The following is a 23,910-nucleotide window of genomic DNA, read 5'->3' on the forward strand; positions in this document are numbered from 1 at the left end:
TCCCTGAGGATTAATTATCATTCCAATTTGTTATTCAGAAACTAAGTTACTTCAGTTACTCAAGTTAATTCTTCTTCATTTAAGTGGCTAAGCAATATCCGCTTGAAAGTGTTGAGATCTTTTGGAATAACAAAGAAGACTCTGAGTCACGAATCAGCAACTTCCTACGTCATAATCTGAGATCAAAATCTTTCGTCAAGCTCTAATCTACTACTACTGTAATCACGGATTAGCTCACGAGATCGATGATTTGGCAAGCTTACTTCCACTCTGAACACATGAAGTTAATTTAAACGCCTTATAAACACTGCGGTTTTTCAATGATTTAAGATTATTAACCTGTGATTTTACCTGTCTCAGTTTTTTCGTCGAATTTTTTTTTAGTCGTAGTGTTTTGCTTGTCTCAATTACTGATTTTTTTAAATATTTTTTTGTAGTTCTAATATCCCATATAACTAAAACAGAGAAAATTGCAGGTCCATGTCTTCAATTCATTAAATAATTAAAGCTCTTACAAATTGCTAGTATATCTTGGATGTTCATTTTACGTCAATTAGACGATTGTGAAAATTGTGTAACTTTTGAGCATGATTGGTGTGACTTACTACTACCACACACACTATTTAGAAACAAGGCACAATATGTAACAGTAAAAGTTTTCATTAGTTCTGAGACCTCTCTAGATGTTTGTTAGAAGTAACACCAGGTGGAGCATTTGTCATTCTCCTCGTCATACATCACATTTGTATATATTTATTTTTAAATGCTTTTTAAATGTTCATAATGACTGAGTCATTGGTGTCAACAGGGATTTTTAGCTTATTCACGTGGATAAAAGTACCGTAGTAGGGGCCTCATTGGCCGAGTGGTAAGCGTGGAGCCAAACGCTGTGCAAAGCATGGGTCCCGTAGTGGACTGATCGTTAAGACACGGTTCCCAGCAGATCACCGAAGTCAAGCATCACTGGCTGCGGTCAGTGTGCGGGTGGGTGACCACTTGGATCAGTCTGCGTAGGGACCGAGGGTGTGCGGTATTGGTCCTCGTTAAACGGTGCTACCGTAAAGTGCTCGACTTCGCGCGCAGGTCGTCGGGCTACCGAAGCGGGGGTGCCATCCCCTCCGCAGAGGATTAAAATTGTGATGGCATGTCTTCGGATCATCCTCCGGGGTGTTTCCCAGACCGTCGCCAATAGCCCATTGTGCAGCTCTAGTGCGACGTAAATTAACAACAACAACGACAACAAAGCATGGAGGTAGCGGGTTCGAATACCGCTGTTACTCTGGATGTATCTTCGCGCTGTCTTCTCTGTACTGTGCTATCTGTTCTTCTCTTTGACAATGGTTTATAAGCTTAAATTGAGCACACAAGCCTGCAAATATATGTAATGCCAATAAACTGCAGTACTCTGTTAAAATAAGGAGCTGTAAGCGAAAGCAAAGAGCTCGTCGCACTCATATACTCCGTTATTTTAGCTCAGTTAGTTTATAGTTCAGTTAGAGGGTTGTTACATTGATGTATACAAAGAACGTCCTGTGATTTATTTGTGATATACGATTTGAACTGCTTTCTTTATTTTTGGTGAACTACGAATTGGAACCCTTTTTTAATGTCTGGGTAACTTGGCAATCTGTCCCGAGATCTTAAGTTTCTGCTACGTAGTCTTGAAAAATAGTTTTTCTTTCATCGATATAATTATCGATTGAATATAGATATAGAAGTTCATTATAGAAAGTCAGAATTGAAGTAAGGGTTGTAGGAGTTGTGCTTATTTTTTCCTCTGGGACTTACCCCAAAATGTTATGCCAAAAATGAGTTTTTTTCTCCCATCTCAAAGTGGTATGTATTTTTCATGACTTTTGAATCAATTTTTAAAAATCTTAATTATTTGTTTGTACATGTGAAACTGAAAATATTGGAAACTACTTAATACATAGAATCTATTGAAACGAAAAACTATTTCGTAGTATATTTAAAGTATTTCTTGATAATTAGTTTGCAACTTATGAAGCATCAAAAAATAGTTGAATTTGTTCAAAACAAGAGAATCGTAAGACGATTCTGTATTTTAAAGTTGAACAAATTAATGGTACATCATATATTTGGGAATTAGGTATGTAAATGCATGCTATTTTTAAATTAGTTCTTGGGATTAATGTTTTTTCTAATCTTTTATTTATTAAAATTCAAATCTGATGTTTTATTAGAAGAGTAAAATTTAATACACTAATGAGAAACTTGAAACTGCTATTTTTAGGAAAAGAGTTATGTTAATGACACCTTTAATACTGAAACGAAACAGCTTTAGCTACAGAAATTTGAATGAAATAAATAGTTGAAATTCGAAAATAAATTTTCAAATAGGATCGGATTATTCAAACTTCCTGTAAACAAAAGGAGTGCATAAGAATCGCAATTTCACAGAAACTATTTTTAAAACTTGAAACATTATTGCAACGTAGTTTGTTTTAAAATCTTTAAGTGTTTCAAATAACGTAAGCTATACTTTGTGGAATACTTTTTTAAAACTCTATTTTGGCCAAAATTCATCTTTTTTTTTAAATTTAGAGTAGTTTTATATTTATTTTTAAATTGCTTTCTATGGTTTAAAATTTTAATACAATTAAGCTTTATTTATCTACAAATTGTTAAAGTTTGTTCTTTGTTCCTATATATTTAAATTTGTATCTAAAAGAATTAAACGATTGCGATAAGTTGCAGATTATGACATTTACGTTAACTGATTAAATATGTTAACTTTTTTCCGGTGTTGTGTAGTCAATCTGGAAACGTTAATTTAACAAATGTTAAACCACCAGAAATGTAAACTTAATTTTTTTTAAACGTTTAGCAAAAAGTTTAAATATGTCGCTTTGCTTGCAATGTACTGTCTAAAGTTGCACTGGTCCAAAAACTTGCCTCACTAAAATCTTCAGTTGAAATTTGTTGTTCTGGTGATGATTTGTGCTCGCTACTACATCCAGTTTAGTTGTCTTTTGATGATAATGCAAGATTTACTGTGCTACTACAAATAAATCTTCTAGATACAACAGGGAAACGTTGAATTTGAAGTTTCGACAGCTTAAGTTTCTTATACGAACAATGAAAGTAGTGGTTTTAATACAATGCTTCCACAATAAAATATTAACTAAAATGCTAGTTTTTTTCATACGCTTGACAGTTTTAGTCTTAAGCCTAGTAAAAATAAAAATTCTTTATTATACTTAAAAGATTTAGTTTTTGAAGCATTAATTTCATTCGATGTACAGCGCGAAAAAATGGACCACCTTGACTTTTGATCTAATGATCGGATCTTCACGTTCTAGGACTCAATCTTAATGGTTTGAAGGGACGACCTCAAATATGTTAATTAATAAGCGTTGACGATAATTTTAATCTCGAAATGAGACACAAAAACGTACTTTCTCTGAATAAACATACCTTTTTCGACGGACTCGAATTAGCAGCAAATCTGGGAAGCATGGTCCCAATAGTTAGAAGAATGTAATGTTCACATTTATTCAACCATAACTGGGATTGACTGAGTTAAAAAAAACTCTAATATTTTTAACTAAATTATTTAAATTATTTCATAAATGTGGTTTCAAATTACTAAATATCATGCTTTATTGCTTTTAGGTAACAGTGTTATAAATGTAGTGAGTTTCTCAAACTGTATTAGTTTGAGTGAATTAGCAATAAAAAGATTTCTTACATGACCAGTGTTGTCTGGTGGGATTTTACCCAGAATCCCACCTGCTATTCAATTCAATTTTAATATGATAAACTATATAAATCTGAAATTTGCGTAAAACTCAGGCAATGGTAAAATCTGCAGTTTAAGTCATAAGTACTTATCATATACATTATAAGTACACTAGTACTGATCTCTAAATAGAATATATCTATTGTTAGCGCAAAGAAAGCAGGTGTATCTTTCCTGGTAAATGTCTAGTCCATACTTCAAAACATCTGTGTTAACTCAATTTTCAACCTTGCTTTATAAGTTAAGCGTCAGAAATAAGCGATCCCTGGCCACAAGCATCGGTGATAGCTTCTTATTTTCAAATTAAATTTTTAAAAAGTTATTTGCAGTTTATGTGACTTCAAGAAACGGCAAAACCTTATCACTTATGCGATGTAAATATATTAAATTGTTAAAGAATATCAGTTCTTTTATAGTCATTTACTTCTGTTCTTATAAAAAGAAATCAAAACAGCACCCTACGATTTATATAGATGAGGTAAGAATATCCTCTTTCCCTTTGAACAAAGACTATTTCCAGAGTCTATTCATGAAAGATAGTACACAATACGAGAACATTTACTCACAACTGAAAAGTGTAGATGGTGAAACGAGAAGTTCTGCAACATCTAGGCAAGTATGAAATCTGACGTGGAAACGGTAGTCTACCGTTCCGCTTCTACGTCGTGCTTTATATTCCTCCAGCCGTTTCGGGACTTTTCGATTTACTAGTGCAAATTTTTGTTGAAGAGAAGTGTTGTTTTAGTATTAAGCATAAAAAACGATAAATTTAAGGATGACGAACTTGTCCGATTGAAAACAAACTACTCGTATATCTAGTGGTGTTAAATTGTTTATTATTCAAAAACTTTAGCTTGTTAAAATTTTAGAGTTCTCTTGTAATTCAGCGACAAACTTTTAAACACTGTTTTTAGTCCAGTTTTTTCTTATAACAAATCATAACAAAATGCAGATATCGTGAACAAAGTCTATTAGAACCCCATGCGATGGAATTTTCCCTCATCGAATTGTATTTGAACAAGGGTTAGTTCTTTAATGTTTACCACATTTTTGAATTAGAGACTTTTCAAGTTCTTATTTAAAACGTTCGGTTTTGTAATCTGAGACACTAATTTCAATAAATACTACTTTATCTAAACTTGTATTCGTAATAAGTTGCTATCAACTCAGTGTTGTAATTCTGAAAAGTTTTGAGTGAGAACAATTGTATATATAAAGACAATTATATATAAACTCCTGAAATTTCAAGATTTGCTTGCTGCAGAATGTCCTAGTATTAGTGACTTTACATAATTTAGTTTTGAATGCATTATTGTTATAAAGTGAAATTTTTCCATCTATTGTAGTTATTTTATTATCGTCACATCTTCAATTAGATTTTTCTTGACTCAATGCATGTACTTAATTCTAAAATTAGACATTGGTTCGGATAATTGCAGCACAGTTTAAAGTAGTAGAACTCAAAGTGCGGAATATAACTATTTATTTTAACTTTTTATTTAATTTTTCCAGAATATAACTATATTAAGAATATTGAATTATATTCCAGAATATCACCGGTAAGTTTATTAAACATGCCCCTGATTCACAAGTTTGATGTTGTCTTGTCCTTTATTGTAATGCAATAGATTTTGATGCCTTTTTTTCAGTTAAGAGTGTATGGCTATAAAATATCGTAATTCTACTGTTAATTTTATATAAGTTGCAGAAAGCGCTACATTGTTCAGTTTAAGCTTTAAAGTAAAATAAACTATTGTTTAAATTAAAATGTATTATGTATTTGCCGTAAATATGTTGCTTAAAACAAAAAATTTCGTATTTATTTATCTGATAGTATTTGAAATTAGGATAAGTGTGGCGGCGAGATCAGCAGTTACAATTTTTTATAGCTGTAAAATTGTATCCAAATTGTGTCTGAAATTGTATCCAAATGGTTTCTCATTAAAGTAAAGCTGCCAATTTTTGCATTTTGCGTGAAAGATTTTCTTGAAGGTGAAATAAGTTTTGAACAGTTAGACAAGCATTACAACGTTTTGAAAAATTTTGCAGGATGGGTAAGTCTTTCATACTAGTTCCAAGCTCTTATATTGTTTTAGACAAAATTTATTAAATAAAGAACCTGCCAGAATTCTTGCTAACATTAGATCTTAGTGTAACAGTTGGAAGCTATGTTAGTTTTTAATGTTTTAAATTCTATTTTTATAGAAGCATGCTTGTAATCAATCTAATTTTTATTTTGATGTGTATTTTAAATGTAATGCACCGGATACGATTAGCTGTAAATATTTTTTAGCGATTTTACTGCACTGCATATAGTGACCTTTTCAAATGAGTTTAATTTCATAATAGTTCTGTTACAGAAACGTTTCAGTGAGTGCTACATTTTAACTTCTATTAACTAAATGGATATAATATCTCAATATATGTTAATTTTGAGCTTAGATGTAGCAATTTTTTTCAAAGTTAAAATTTAAATATTTTTAGTTTTAAAACTGCGGCTTTAGATAGCCAGTTCCTTTCATGTTAATTATAAAACTAAATATAGGCGTGAATAATTGTAATTCCTAAAACATTCAAGATAGTTTTTAAAATTAGACAAAATAAGTAACTTAGTTTAACGACAGCTATCTAAAAGCAGCTTTAAAAGCAGAACAGCATATATAGTTAGCACAGTAATCTGCATCAAATAATCCAATTTTAAATAATCCATGGAAGCCAATTGCACAATATACGGACGTCACTCTGACAAGGGAGCTTGTTGGTGTGGGACAAAGTTTTCCACAACGTCTTAGATGAATGTGGAGTACGAAGTGGTAGCAGTAGTCGGCCGTTCTGCTCCCTTTTCGAATTTCGCAGTCGTTCAGCCGTTTTGGGACTCTTCGATTCTCATCTTCAATCTTCTCTTGGGGAGAAGTGTTCCTTTCTGTGTAATCTCCGATTACACAGAAAGACTAAATTTGTCTGATTAATTTTGACTAATTTGATTAATATAATGAATTTTTACTAAAATTTTAAGCATCGGTAAAGTTTGACTAATAGTACAGAAGAGAAAAAAATTTCCTATTCATTATAGAGCGCGTTGCTTTGTTTACTTTTAAGCTGAACTTAAAATTTAACTATAAAATACTGCATAAATCTTAAATAATTATCTAGAGAAATCATCGTAATCATATTTATCATGATTGAATTTGACGTAAAAACTACGAAATAAAATTAGGGAAAGCATTGCTTTCCTACTACAGATTAGTTTTATATCATACCTTGTCACCACTTATCCTGATTGTAGTAATCCCGTTTAAATATATTAATTTAATACAAATGAACTCTTCCGAACAAAGGACCTTTTACAATACAGCTATATTGTATGTGGTGCATATTGCTGTATAAGTTGAAAAATATCCGTAATCTGAATGTATTTAACAATTTTAAGGAATGTGTGATGTAATTACTATATAATTAAATTATTTAGTTTCAAATGTGGTTTAAGTGATAAGAGTTCTTACTTCATTTTTGTACCTTAACTATTTAAGAGCACAAATGTTCTTTAAATGATATCAAATCCTGGTTAAAGCATTAGTCTTTTTTTCTTCTTAAGAACTTCAAGAGATTAACAAATATAATGCAACTTTGTTAACTCTGCTCGCCTCCCAATGAGTCTGGTTTGAATCCTTGGTCAATTCGAATTCCGCACTCGGCTCGCACCGACCACAGAGCCGGCTTAAAATATCCTCACTGGTAGATGGATTATGGATAAGTTCCCTTGCTGTCGGGAAATCCGTGGGATACTTTCGTGGTTTTCCTCTCCCTGTAACGCAAATGCTGGTTAGTTCCATCAAAAGTCCTCAATAAAAAGAAATTTCTCCAGTTACTTGATCCAGATGTTCCCTTGTTTGTTCAAAATTACTAGGCTACGCAGTTGAACATTGGTAATCGTAAACTCAAAATTGGGTCGGCTGTTCAACAACGGTTATGAAAACTTAATCTAAAATCAAGATTTAATTTTGTTTATTTTAAAGCGCACTTTATACGAACTTTGTTCCATTTATATGGACACATTCTTTTCTTTTAACGGATACACATAATTTATATGGATATGTCTAAAATTTAAATCGCTTCTCGGGTGCTCTAGAGTGCTAAAACTTAATGCGGGTTAACAAATGCTACAAAATAAGTTTGGTGGATTTGAAGAATCTTCTTGGAATGCATGGTAATAGTAGTAGTTTTCGAAAATTAAGTGATTTTTTAAAGTATATTCGATTTCAAATCTCTTAATTTTTCTTAATTACGCTGAGTAAGATGCTTTCCTTTCTTTCGTTATCAATAAAGGAATTTCTTTCCGTAGCAAATAGCAATAATATTTGGCTTGTGGTACTATTACTTAGTTTTCTAGATACTCGTAAGATCTGGGATTTTTCTAATAGATAACAACACACTATTCGGGAGCATCTTATTGAATACGTGGAATATCGTGGTGTTTTCACAAAGAATTGTACCTGGCATTATTTAAAAATGTGACATAATTTAAAATGTCTTATTTTTAGAATACAAATGCCATTGCATTCAGGGAAAAAGGTTGCACTCTTTGGCTCTTCATAATAAATTTTATTTCATTTGTCTAACATTAAAATTTTTATTAAATATACTAGAAATACACTTTTTCTCTAACTTACAATTTTATTTCATCTACAAATAGCTGTGTTTTTAAATGCAATATCAAACTTTATTCGGTTTTCCTATATCATTTGGCGAACACTTTAAGCGTTAATTATTAACTTAATTTTAGAAAGTGTTATGGAGGGAAAAATATGCAATTTTGAGATGGTTTGGAAAAATAGAAAAGATGAGCGAAAGAAACAAGAAATTTGTAAACGAGAAAAATGAGATTGGAAGAGGGTCTACCTCGGCAAACTTACGTTGATCCATTGAAAACGTTCTTCGTAAAAGCGCGTGGTAAAGTACCCTAATTAAATAACACTTTATCTACCTGTAATATTTGGGTTTTGAAAACTGTGATTCTAAAGAGATTTCAATCGTTGAACTGTTGATAGTTGACTAGTTTCGTTTGAGGACCATTGTGCTAGACTATATGAGTCGCTCAGAAGCCAATGCGGTTAAGTCCAAAACACAACAATTGAGAAAATTAATGTTTTTTGATACATTAGTTTTTAAAATTCCTGGTTTATCAATTTAATTAGAAAAGTGTATAAACTCTTTTTTTGAGGTGTAAACTCTGCAAAAAAACAAGATATGTACAGGATGTGTAAATAAAAACGTAAGTATTTATTGAAATAATGACAGCATCACAAAAATTTTAGGACTTATACCTTTTGGCAGCTGAAAAAGATAAAAAATTTATGTCTTCTAGTATAAACGAACTTCGATTTTTCTCAATCATCACTAGATACAGTGACTAATAGAAAATAAACTGTTGGATTATTTCAAAAATTGTTTTTTACTTCAAAACTAAAGTGGCACTTTTCTTTGTTTTAGGAAATGAAAAAAAAAATTTAAAAAAAATAAAAGATACCATATTTTACAAAAATACTACGAAAAATACCATACCCCTTTTTTTGGTGAAAAAATACTACCGTAGTATTAAAAATACTACATCTCGCAACCCTGGTTACTATGAATTTCTAGTTTTTCAGTGTTACCAACAAATATCGAAAGAAGAAGAATAATTTAATTTTTATTTCAAAAATTATGTAAAAAAATATTGATAAAAGGTGGACTTATTCACAATGGCTTCTGAAATTATTATATAATATATTCAGAAGCTATTAAAAAAATTGCTCTCTAACATAGAAAAAAGTAACCAATGAGTAAATCCTTTAATAACTAAGAAGATTATTATTTATTTCATCAAAATTTCCAAAAATCAGAAAATATCAAAAAATGGACTTAACCGCATTGGCTTCTGAGCGGCTCATATAAGAACACATAAATCGCTTGCTGCGCAAATCTTTTCTCAATTTATGATTTTAAATGAAATTTTGCGGGCTCTTAGGTGGTCAAAAATGCTATATGAACTATGCAAGACAATGATATTTGTTGCAGAACAATGATATTTGTTGCAAAACAATGATTTGTTGCATAAACAATAATAACTCTTGAAAAGTAGAGTTTCGGTACCTTTCATTTGATTTTTAAACTAAATCTTAAGTGGATTGAAATCTTCTTTGTTCACTGTTTATGGCGGCGTACCAAAATTATTCATCATGAAATAGTAAAAATAAAGTTAAAATTATTAACTGAAAAATCCAAATCGACAATGCAGGGAGGGCATGAACAAGCAATTGAGGGGGTCAACAAGTCCAAAGTCTTATTTCTACTTTTCATTGGACAATTCTAAATGTATTAATTAGTTCTACAATCTGTCACAAATGTAACACCAGTCTTTTCATAAGTGGTATATTGTGTAAGGCTTCAGATTATTTCTTCTCTCGAAGGATTATTAAAAAACAAGAAAATATTACAGAAACTCCTTTTTAAAATTTCTCCTAAACTAATATACTAAACTCAAGCTAAGCTAATTGTTTCTAGGTACTTTAGTATAAATTACTTTACTTTAGTATAAATCTGAGCTGAGAGTTCATTAAGGAACAAAAAGTAACATTTTTTTCCTGTTAGTTGATGAGGCTTAGTAAAAAAACACCTTTTTATAATGCATATTATTTATTCAAATTAAGCCTAGGTGACAATTTTATGGATAAAAAAGTTTTCAAATTTTGTTACAGATCTAAGCTGAATTTTTACGATAATTTTCGTTGGACCTCGTTGGGATCTCAGACAGATATGACTTTATCTTCATAAATTCTGGTTTCGGGCTTTGACTGAGACACACATATAAAGATATAAAGGAGCAGCCTTTATGTAGCATGAATATTATCACTCTTCAAGAAAGTGGATGAGGCAAGTTACACTTGATATACGTATGGTAATCTTTTTGGATTGAAATCAATGCGAAATTAAGTTTGCAATCAGTTTTATTTAATTAAAATACTAATTAAGTAAAGAAATTTAGTAAAAGTGGTTATTCCTAATTCATAAAATCACAAAACTTTTTTTATATTTTTAAATCAGTTTCCAAGGAAATTCTCAGACAAAACTTTTTAACAAACTGAGTAAACATATTATCGTAACGTGATCGAGGATTCGAATTTCCTCAAAAACATTAACCTAATTCTACGGATTGGGGAATAAAACAAGAGTAGTATGGATAAAAGTTTACTCAGTCTTTTGCACCTCAAAAGTACTAACAAGGTACAAAAGTACTATACTTTTGAGTACTCCTCGAGTACTTTTGAGTACTCGAGGAATAAAAATACTGAAAGAAATGCATTTATGTGTTTACATTTACAAACGTAACATTTCAAGAAATTGCTCTGAAATTTTAAAGTTATAACAATTATAATAATATAATAAATTTTTTGTATATTTTTTAAGTTTAAATGTGAAAAGATTCGAGCATTGCAATATTTTTTATATAAGATAAAATGGCGAATTTAAATGGATATACTTTCATATTAAGGAGTTTAAAAAATATGCTTTTTTGAAACGCGTAAAATGAAGAGTAAGAAAAAATTTTGATAAATTTACTCTTTCATAAATCAAATCATTATTGCGCTTTAAAATTTTTATTTCTTTTTCTTACCAAAGTTTGTTTCAATTTTTTTTTAAAAAAATTGAGCAACAATTTACGTTTTCATAAGTTAAGCATAGCACACAAAATGAAAAAAATAATAAAAAATGACTGAAATGCAATTATAAGCTCAATTAACTGTTTTACTTCTTCCAAAGTGGTTTGGCACAGAATCAAAGATGGGTAAATAAATTAAAAATAGCCGAATCTCACGAAGATTTATATATTTTCCACCTTAAATAGAAAACAAAATTCGTTTAGTTTTTTCTAAATATTTCCGAAGTATCTTTAATTTTACTCTTTGCTTTAAATACTTTTGCATCTTATAAAAAAAATTCCTTTAATTTATTTGATTTCTGGTTTAAGCTTTATTAATAAACTTAAAAAAAAATCAGAAAAAAAAACTTGTCTCAATAACTTAGGGATTTTTTCTTTTTCCTTTACATCTATGGTCTTGTATAAAAAACTTTTAGATTTATAGATCTTTCTTTTTTCAGTAGTTCTTTTTTAAATATACATGCTATTTTTAGAGATTACTTCAAACAATAATTTTTCAGCATTTTAAAGCAAATTTACTGGATGTATGTGAAAACTTTTACAATTTTCATAGGCATGATAGTCGTAAATTTTTAAATAATATTTATAATACAAAGATACAAAGGGAAGTGTAATTCTTCTAATGAGTTTCAAAACTAACAAATATAAATGCATTATTGATTTAATGACTTCATGTTAAGAAATAGATCAATTGTTATTAGAATCTTGTTGTTATTGGCTAATAATTATTTTATTAATCTACTATTATCATTCTACTGTTTTCAAGTGGAAACTAGAATATTTCTAATAATTATGAAATAACTATTTTTATATAACTGATAACTATTAAATAATTAATTGATGGAGTGATGCAATAGTTTAATAAAATAATTTTATATATATATATATATATATATATATATATATATATATATATATATATATATATATATATATATATATATATATATATATATATATATATATATATATATATATATATATATATATATATATATATATATATACACACGCCTAAGAACCATTACATTATGACCACCCTGCTAATAACATGGAGGACCACCTTTAGCCCTCAAACCTGCCAGCACCCGCCGTGGCATTGATTCCACAAGGTGCTGATAGGTAGTCTTAGGTATCTGGTACCTAGCGCTCACCAACTGGTCCTGCAATTCCCTCACATTGCGAGGAGGTAGGGTGGCAGCACGAATTTGGTTTTCCAAGTAGGACCACAAATGCTCTATTGGATTAAGGTCAGGGGAATTTGGGGACCAAGACATGATTTGAAAGTCACTGGAATGTTCCTCGAACTAATCCATGGCGATTCGACCCGTATGACATGGTGCATTATCCTGTTGGTAAACAGCATCCACCCCCCCCAGGAAAAACTGTTGCCATAAATGCGTGAACCTCGTCTGCAACTATGTTCAAGTAGCTTACAGACGTCAGGGATTGTTCTATGAGGATTATGGGTCCCAATGTGCCCCTTGAAAACATTGTTCCTGGGCGAGAAACCATGAAAACCTGGGCGAGCCCATTGTTATAGATGGAGGGTGATCATAATGTAATGGCTCTTCGGTGTATATATATTATACAACAGTTAATAAAATAATTATGTATACTATTAGTATACTGATAGATATTGCTAGTATTAATAATTATCATTATTCTAATTAATTAAAATTTTATTACTCTACGTTTTAAAGTAAAAACTAAGACGATATTTCTATGAAATAATAAATGCTATATTACAGATAATAACTACAAAAAAGAACATTATATGTCTCTAGTTTTAATGATTTCCAAATTCAAAATGAACACACAAAAATACCTTCATGACCAGTTATTTACTGATTTTATACTAAGAAACAGATCCATAAATATTAGATAATTACCATTCTTGTCTAATGATGTTTATTGTCTAAAAAGTTGGATTTTAATATTCTGAAGCTTAAAAAAATGTTTAAAAACAAGAATGATATAATTATTGCTATACCAGAAATAAGAAAAAGGAGTATTATACGATGTTCACATTCATATTTTAAATGATTTCCGAAATTAACACACTCACACCCCATATATATGACTAATTACGCTTTTTGACTTAATAGCGGCATTATTTAATTTTAAGAAAAAAAAATCTATGGGACTGGCGTGATTTGTATTCCATTATCGTTTTCTTTGTTAACCGTTTTAGAAGTCTTTTTATTCTCTGTTTAAGATTCAAAGCTCTTCATTTTTTAACACACAGTCCCTTTTTGGAGAGTAAGAAAAAGCGCAGAACTGCCTAAGGGAAGGAAACGAACAAAAATCGTTTTATCGACGGAATCTTCTTCATTCCATAGGGGAGGGCCCGGGGCCCACCCGCGTACATGTATTGGGAAGGTGTCACCGGCAGGTGCTTTTCCAACTAAAACACCCCCTTTTTTCTCTTTTGCAACAAATAAAATCTTCACTATTTTCTTCTATTTCTGGTTTTGATGCATTCCTCTTATATCTTTATAACATTTTATAGTATATATTTATACCTCAATAACAAAGACTTTTCTTTTAAGACTTAAATGTTTCTTAAAACGTGGCCATCCAACAGTGCGTAGAAATAAAGCTTTATTTCTTTCCCCTTCCTTCAAAGTATTATTCTAGAAAAATAATAATAATGAAAAGAAGAATTGAAAAAAAAAGGAGGTTTGAAAATTGAATTGCTGCTGGACCGACAGATCCAGATTTGGAGAGCGATATTCCCTGGAAATGCGTCATCGTTCTATAAGGGGAAGAAAAAAAAAGAATAGAGTTTCTAGTCTTTTCAAATCTCTGTTTCCTTCAGGGGACAGATGCCGAGTAGTTTTTTGTGAAGAGTGGCCAATTTTGTATGGTCACAATTCATTTCTGTATCGCCAAATGGATCAAATTTCAAGTTTCGTTGAAAGTGGAAACCACTCAGAGCTGTCATTGAATGATTTCAATTATGTATCAAGAAACGAAACGTAACATTTCAGATTTATGGTTGATACTGATTCAAAAGTTTTTTGAGGCGTGTCATATATATATACGCTGTTGTTGTCAGCTCATTGTTTTTCTAGATAATGCGTTAGATATTTCAGTACGATGCACTCGTAACATTTAATTGTATGTTATTGATATTTATTTATTTTTATTTGATGTTATAAACATTTATTTACTTCTACCTTTATAAGGATGTAAAATTCTTGTTCAAATTTTTTCCAATGCCTACATGGGTTGCCATTTTGTAAATTCCGGCGCAAGAAGGCAGATTTGTTGGTAATTCTTTGGCACCATATTACGTGGGGCAACGTTGCTCCCACAGTAAGGACAGATAGTACAGAGAATGAAAGAACATCCATGCCTTGTTCGGGATTCGAACCCAGAACCTTTCTGCTGCAAGTCTAGTTCCCTGACCCCTACACACGGCTGTTCAAAAGTTATGATTTAAAAATTATGGGGACTTTCCTTGTTAAAGTTGCACGCTGGAGAATGGGGGAGTCCTGGATGTTGAAGCAGCGCAATTTAGTAACCCACGATGGTAATGTGATCAGCAATGCTAAACTATAGCTTTTACTTCTTAGACAAGCTAGTATTCATCGATCTGAAGCTGAGTGGGCGTCAAGCCACCACTGGGAATAGAACCTCAGTACTTCACAATCAGATCAGAGTCTTAACTACTCATTCATTGCAGCTTACTGCCATTTTAATGTGCAAATTACTTGAGACAAGTTAATTTTTTTTAAACCTAAGCATGAGAACAAACCGTAAAACATGTGGAAAAAAATAGTTTAATTTTTAAAAAAAAATCATTTTTGCCAGTCATTTAATCAGTCACTATAAAATTAGTCTTCAGAATTCAACCAAAATGAATGCAGAATTCGATTGTTATGGTGAATTTAACCGAATGATTGTAAATATAGCGGCATAGAGTGATTTGATACACGCAGATACGTGACGGGAACATAGCTTTGCTTCTTGTCATTATTCGAAGATTGTCAAGAAACTCATTGGAAATATAAAATATCGTTGCTTGATTTGCATGAAAATTCAGCAGCCATTCGTACCATTCCATGTGATGGACATTCCATGTAATTCCATGTAATGGACATTCCATGTAATTCCATGTAATGGACATTCCATGTAATTCCATGTAATGGAATAAGCGACAAAAAAACACACGATAAATAACGCTGATGACATGATTACTAAATCAAAAATAAGATTCGTAATTTACATGGTCGAAGTCGAAATATTTTTAAGATATCATGCTTACTGAAGAGTTTCTGTAACCATATATTAAGCCTCAATTCAAAATAATCATGATATAACTATATTTTAAGCGTTGAATCAAATTAGTATTGCATTGCCAAATGTCACCTTGTAAGAAAGTTAATAAATCACTAGTAATCCAAAGGTAGTTATTAAACTTTCACCTTGTAATTGTACTGCCAAATGTCACTTTGCAATTTTATTGCCAAGTATTACCTTGTATTGGAAATTATATCCCCGCGTGTGTAGTAAATGTTACTAGTGCACGATAAATCTGATCTGCCGGTTCACAAAGTCCTCCATGTTCTCATAACAAATTATACCTCTGGAAATACTGGATTGGAGATTGATCGTTCTCTGGTTCAGGTCAAAATTACGATCTTTGGATGAATGAATGGATGTATGAATAGTTTCCTCCTATATAACGTATGTGTGTGGCAGAAGTCAAAATCTTGGCCATAGATGGCGCCTTTGAAGACAAGAATAATCGCACCCCTAGTGCATTACTGACTTACGACACCAACAACGAGAACAGATTATATCACTACACACGATTAACACCGTCTACCTACTTAACATTGTAAACATTTCTGTGCCAATTTCTTTTCGGGTAGGATTTCTGTGGCGACAACATATTGTCTTCTCTCGTATCTTTTAAAGGCGGGTCGTTTATTTGTTATTACCGCAAGAGGACTGATTGCATTTATTATTGCACTATATAAAGAGATGACATAAAGGAATTCTTAGCAGATTATTTAAAAAAAGAACCTTTTTTTCTCAGTTGTCTTGCTTGTCGCCAAAACTTTGATTTTGTCATATAGAGATACGGAAAAGACTTGTACCCAGTTGACAAAAAAAAATTCTTGTGATTCTTGAAAGTAAAGTTCGTACAAAGATAATAGTTAATAATAATGAAAATTGATTAATAAATTACATTGTATGATAATTAGGGAAGTTTTCGATTTTTTTATACAGTTAATTTTGACACAGCGTATTTGAACTTAAAAATTATTACAACGAAATACAATTTAAAATAATGAAGAAATTATATTATCAATGCTATTAAAGCTGAAACTAATTTTAATGTAAACGAACAAAATTTATTCAAGACTTACCTAGTTCAAAGCATTAACGCTAACCATTATTTAACTAGTTTAGAAAATCATTTCATTAACTCATTGATCCGGTAACCACTAAGTAAAGATACTGGTCCACCCTCTCGTCTGACTTCTTTCGGCCGACAAGAGCAGTCGAAACCATTTGATAAATGAAACCAGGAATTGAGACATGGACCTTGTTTCTTTTCCGTTCAATTAATCCCCTCGCAATCTGAAGTTCCTGAAGTAGCTCCAAGGAAATTCTACTTTACTAAATAAAAATAGCCATCGACTATATTTTGAGGCTGAGATAGCTTATAGTAATTTATTATGTGCGCTGAAGTTTGAAAAAAAAGTATGAAAAATTCACCTTGAGTTTAGATTTAAATTTAATGTATTGTTTTCTTTGAGAAGGAAGTATCGGATTTTAGCATCTTTTTTTATATGTTTTAAAGCTTTTTTCATATATTGTATTAAATGTAATAAAATATGATTAATTTCGCTAAAACAAATACGAAAACATTTATTTTTAAAAGATCCTGAATATTTTAGTTCAGTTTTTGCTTATATGGGCTTTGAAATACGCAATTTACAAATTATAGAAATAATGTAAATGTCATAACATTAATTTTACCTTGCATGAAATCTTTTCTTACAACTTTTCAATTTTATTTAAAATTATTGAAAAGAGTTTAGATCAAATGCTATTGGTTTTGCATCAAGGACTTTGTATTACAGTAAGTATAAACTTTTTTGGGCATCATTTGCAAAAATATACGACACAACACATAGAGTACCTGATATGTTTTGCATCAGAAACATTGCGATCTTTTTAGTAGACCAAATGATAAAAAGTAAAACTTTAATTGTTTTTATTAAATCTAATTTTAAGGACTTTTAATATATAGCGTAAATCTAAGCGGAGTTTATTTGGGAAATTATTAATTCATTAAATTTTATACTAGATATTTTAAACTTATTACAAAAATATTTTGTTTAAATAAAACAGAAATGCGACAGATATCAAAAAACACTTTAAATACAAATTTGTTCTTCAAGAAATGGTTAAATTTCAAATTGTCTTACCAATATTTTCCAACACTTCGTAAACTATTGCTATTGAAAAATTGTTTCATTGAAAAATAGTAGTTTTATTTTCGTAGATTCACCTAAAACAGGGATGAATGTTCTCACAAATCTTTCATACTATTGAAAATGAAAAAATTAAAGGCTAATCGAAATCTTTAATATTGTTTTTAAAACTAAAAAGAAACTTAAGTGTAGATCCCCATCTTGTAGAAAATAACAGATTATGTAGATTATGGTATATATTTTGAAAAAAATATAAATATAAGTAATTTATTGATTGATAAATTGGTAACTTTCCTATAAAACTGACTACAAAAAACAATGCTCAAAACTACCTGAAATTTTTAAATTTACAGCATTTTTGACTATGGAAACACCAAAAACTCGGTAATTGCTACGTAAGTGCCTTGGTAATAATTTTGGTATTACTAACAGCAAAATATGATTTGAGAATATGTGATAAAATCTATCTGTTAAATGTGGTAAAATTTGCTAACTTTATTATGAGACCTTAAAGCATGTCTTAAAAACATTTATTTGATTAAATTCACTTTTTTTTACTAAATGAGTGATTATGAAAACAATACTTTTGAGAGCAAAAGTGTTTGGTTAACTTTTATTATATGAACGGAAAAACTACCAAATGAATAATTTAAATACGGTATAGTTTGGTTTTATTACCCAGAATACTTTTTTTTCCAGAAAGGTCATTAACTTACAATAAGATAATTTTACCAGAATTCTTTTCCTTGTGCATTTTTTGAAACAGTTTATACTTTTATTATAATACTTATAGCTGTATACTATTTAATTAGCGGTATGTATATATCTGGATAAATGTTTAACATTAAATACTTATTTTTCCACTAAGTATATTGTTTTAAAGCATAATAATGATTTTCTGCATATCTTTAATCAATTTAAAATTGTAAATATCTATGAAAAATACATTTTTTTACATCTTTAGTAACTTTTGGATGCTTTCGATTGAAAGTTTTTAATTCTGTAAAGTAGCTGCTTTTTAAACAAAGTTTTAAAGTGGATATAAAGTCCCTTTTCCTCTCCTGTTCAAACAGTTCTAGAATAATTACACATGAGTGATTTAAAATCTTTTCAAATATACCATTTATGCCATGAGTACTTCAATTTCGTTTATAATTACAATTTAACGACTTTTAAAGTACTTGGAATTATTAGAAACGCTAATTAAAATTAAAACCTCGTCGTTAACTTTTTTTCATTGATTTAGTTTTGGTTACATTTTCTCTAAAAACGTAAAAGCGAACTGACTTTATTATTGATTTCAAGTGAAAAAGAAATATTTTAAATAAAATTTAGCTTTTTAGTACGCTTATATTTAAGCAAGGGGAGAAGTAAATTATTATTTTAAAATTGCAAGCTTGTAAATATTTTATCACACTTTGTTAAAGGAAATATTGTTTCTTGTTGGCAAAATTTTGTGGAACAAAAAATAACACTTCGAGACTTATAATAATCTCTTAAAATTCATTATCAGTTTTTATTGACGATTAAGAAGCTGTTCCCTAATTAGGAGTAACATTTCATCAAAACGAACTGTTATTATAAATAAACATTAACTTTTTTTACCTAACGATTTTATGAAATATTTATGTTCAATTTGTATCATAATTAACGTAGTGGAATTAAAATGGTTTAATAAGAAACTATTAACCAACTAGTGTTAATATTGTGATAACTATTCATTTGTTTATTAAAGAAAAGTATGTTTTTAAAGAAATAGTAGAAACTATTTATTAAATCGGAAGTTTAATCACGGTATTACAAATATCATATTGATATAACATTATAGGAACTTTAATCAAAGATATGATGAATTATGTTATTCACTACTTTGAAAAAGAATTGAAATCATGCAAGTTATAACTAGTTATTCCATGTTAAAATTGTAGTTATTTCATGCATTTTCTTGTAGTTTAATATTGTGATAACTATTGATTTGGAAAACAAAAATAAGTTTTTAAAAAGTAATTAAAGCTTTTAATTCATTCAAAAACTTGTTCAATTATCACAGGTAGCATTTTTATATAACATTAAAGAAACTTCATTCAAAAATTTGTAAAGCTTATGATGAATTAAAAATTATTGATCTCTTTGAAAAAGAATAATTTGATTGAAATCATGCAAGTTAAAACTAGTTATTTCGGGTTATAAATATAATTATTTGGTGTATTTTCTTGTAATTTATTATAATATTGAGATAACTATATGTTGATTTGGCAAGGAAAAATTAGTTTTTAAAAAGTAATTGAAGATAATAATTCAATCAAACATTTATTCAAGTTATTAGAGATAGCATTTTTATATAACATTAGAGAAACTTTATTCAAAGATTTGCAAAGCTTATGATGAATCAAAAGCTTGAGATCTCCTTGAAATTGAATTCCTTGATTGGAATCATCCATGTTGAAACTAGTTATTTCTTATTTTAATTGTAATTTTTTCTCGTATTTTCTTGTAATTTTTTGAAATACTTCCCTGTTTAGTACCTGTTATTTTAGTGCTTGCAAAAGCATGAAGAAAACATTTGTTTCTAGGAAATTGATAACGATTTAATAAATTTCCTTCGTATATTTAAACTATTAAATGCTTTTAAAAATTATAAACTCCGTTAACAAGTACAAATGAAATTAAATTAGTTATAAATAAAAGACAGAATCAACTTTTATATGCAAATTTTTTTATGCATTATTTGAAAAATCTTTTGTATCGATTTTGTTATGAAAGTCGTCAAATTTCAATATAAAATAAGTGAATATTTTGTAGTTAATTATACTGAAACTTGTAAAATTCTAACTTCCATGACATTATAATTCTGTAGATAGCGAACATATTTAAATTATGCTTAAAAAAAATCAGAAATAATGAAAAACCATTTTTCAAAACTTTCTTTTTAATTCGTTGCGACAACTTAATAAAAATAGTTTATAAAAGCGACATAAAAATAAAAACCATTATTAGTTTAGGAAATAAAATGATGCATTACTCTGAAAGTTTTTCCAGTTTTCAGTCTCAGTTACAAAAAACGAAGACTTTATGAAACAGATGGGAACCTTCTCAAAATACAATCAAAAAAGTTAATTGAATAAAAAAAAGCAAGATTTGAAAAACCAGTCTACTGTATTCAAATTTCTGCAATAGAGTTTCTTCTAAGGTAGGGGGCGAAAAACGACTTGATTCTGTCACGGCAGCTAATTACAGATTTGAATGCAAGGTAGGCCCCGGGGTTAGAAAATAATAATCGTTCTTTCATCATCTAAGATACAAAGGCGGCTTCCTCAAATATTTGCATAGAATGTTAAAGAAAATAGAAAAACTCTTATATAGGACGATCCCTTGTATCTTTTTTTGTGGAGTCTGTACAAATTGAAACATTGCCAAGCATAGGTTCATTTTCATTTATATATAATTTTAGATCTGCAGAAATAATTGAAGTGGTTTTATCTTACGACAAAATAAATATTTATTAATTCTTTTTTGAATTAACTTGTAAATGTGGCTTCAACTAAATTATTATGAAACATAGTTATTTCTTAAGCATATTTTTTTCTCACAAAAATGCATAAAGGAACAAACAATTTCACCAAGAAGAGACTAACTTCATCAATGATTTTCCTGCCAAAATTTAGATTTTTTGAAAATTATCGAGTTAAGAAGTAATTAACGTCAATAACTAATAACTTTAAACTGTTTGAAAAGAAAGAGATGTGCTTTATTTTTAATTGTTTTTAGGTATAATGTCTGAATTACTTGGTTTGAAATAAATCTTATTGTACATAATTAAGACATAACAAACTGTTTTAATAAAAGAAAAGAGATATATTTTATCAAGGAATTTTTTACAAGTCAAATGATCGTTTTCGTTTGTTTAAATTTAGCCTTATTGTACAGTGCGAAAAACAAAAATCGGACCACCCCGGATAACTTTTGATCTAATGATCGGATCTTGAGGTTTTAGGACTCAATCGTGATGGTTTAAGGGGGTGACTTCAAATATGCTAATTAATCAGTGCATACAATAGTTTAAGTTATGAAATCAAATACACAAACGTACGTTCTCTGAATAAACATGTCTTTTTTCCGATGGATTCGGATTTCTCCATAAAATACAGGTCCCCTCTGCAGAGGATCAAAATTGTGATGGCATGTCTTCGGATCATCCTCAGGATGTTTCCCAGACCGTCGCCAATAGCCCATTGTGCAGCTCTAGTGCGACGTAAATCAACAACAACAACCAAAAATACAGGAGGTATCCGCAGGGAAATATGGTCTTAATAGTTTGATCAGCAGCGTGGTCCAAGGTTTCGACCCTTAATTTTACTTTTTGCGTATTTCGCTACATCTCGAGAACTTTTTTAAGCGATAATTTGAAAACATTTCTTAGAAATATCTCGAGAATTTCTAAAAATTTTTGCACACAATTATGAAATTTGTTTATCAAAAACTAATTTCCTGTAAAAAAAAAACTTTTAGTAAATAATATTTTTAAGTGCAAATGTTTAAAAAAAAATTATTTGAAACTGAATACCAAATAAAATAGAAATAAGACATATATAAAATCTTTATAATTTAAATAAAAATGAAAATATAGATGCGTGTTTGCGAACACACATTTATATTTTCATATTTATTTTAATTGTAAAGATTTTATATATGTCTTATTTCTAATTTATATTTTAATTTTTATTTTAATTTAAAAGATTTTGTATATGTCTTCTATTTTATATTTTCATTTTTAGTTTAATTGTAAAGACTTTATATATGTTTTATTTCTATTTCATATAAAACAAATTTGGTTTCAGCTGCCCTGTGCCTTTTTCCAATTTGATTTATTGATTTAATGTTTCAATGTGTTTATTTACCTCTTATGTATGAAAATTTACTTCGTAAATTGAATTTAGTATACGATTAGATTACCAAATAATTAAATAGTAATGGTATTTTTAATTCATAAAAAAAAAATTATAAATACTAAATTTCCTTAATTCTGAAGGTCAACTAAAAGGTCAGGCAAAATTAAAATTGCAAATATAAAGAAGAAATACTATTTATTAATCTATGACTATTAGAAATTTTAATGTAATGCGATGCTATTTTTAATGTTTCTCAAAACTATTTAAGATATTCATGTTGATTATTTGTGAATTTTTCATACAACTGAACTTATGTTTTTTAGACAAATTTCTGTAGTTTAGAAATTATCACATCAAGACAGACAAGTTTTATATAACGTCTACAGTTTAATCCCTTCAGTATTAGACTTAGGATTTACGTTTTGTGCCGCATCTTACCAAACTAATTAAGCCAAAATAGTTTTGAACGACTTTTTCTTTAAAAAGCTCCTGTACAATAATTGAATTAAATATTCAGTGCTTATGTAATGTAATTAAAACCCTACATTACAAAAAGCAAATAAATAAATAAATTAAATTAAATTAAATTTAATAGTCAATATAGAAAATAAAAAGGCTCTAACTATTTCTTTATCCTTGGTTTGAATTTTAATTTAATTCAATGCTACTTTTGTTCTATAAAATTGCATAAACTATTATTTTTAACTATCAATAACACTAACAACTAATTAAGTAATTAAAAACATTATTTATTAGTAAAGTCAAGCAAAAAAGCTTGACTTTACTAATAATGTTCTTAATTACTTAATTAGTTGTCAGTTTTATTAAACAGTTCTAATATTTAGGATCTTTAAGAAAATAAATGAACAGCAGAATCTTGCTAATTGTTGACACGAAGTAGTCGTAAAATATGTTTGTACAAAATTTTAAAAAAATAGTAAATTGCACTTGGGATATAATTTTATGAAAAAATTATGTTTAATAATTAGATTTGTGTTTATTAAAAATATGTTCCAAATGATGAATGGGATTTTAAATTTCAAGCAATGCGAATTTTTAATGTCGTAAATGTAGACATGAAACTCTCTTTTTTGATGATTT

General features: G+C 29.3%; 1 protein-coding gene across 2 annotated transcripts in view; it reads left to right on the top strand.

Annotated features, from left to right (window-relative positions):
* Positions 1 to 1,484: 1,484 nt before the first annotated feature.
* Positions 1,485 to 23,910, top strand: part of LOC107452018 (carbonic anhydrase-related protein 10) — a 476,626-nt gene continuing 454,200 nt past the window's right edge. Inside the window, exon 1 of one of the 2 annotated variants that reach the window (XR_015432607.1) lies at positions 1,485 to 1,836. Coding sequence is in view for 1 of the 2 variants with exons in the window: in XM_016068291.5 (XP_015923777.3) it covers positions 1,800 to 1,836 (37 nt within the window). In the remaining variant the exon portion in view is untranslated. The remainder of the gene's footprint in view (positions 1,837 to 23,910) is intronic. The other variant, XM_016068291.5, reaches the window with a different exon arrangement.

The sequence above is a fragment of the Parasteatoda tepidariorum genome, chromosome 3, assembly GCF_982258835.1.
Source record: "Parasteatoda tepidariorum strain Cologne lab strain chromosome 3, Ptep-v5.0, whole genome shotgun sequence".
Taxonomy (NCBI): domain Eukaryota; kingdom Metazoa; phylum Arthropoda; class Arachnida; order Araneae; family Theridiidae; genus Parasteatoda; species Parasteatoda tepidariorum.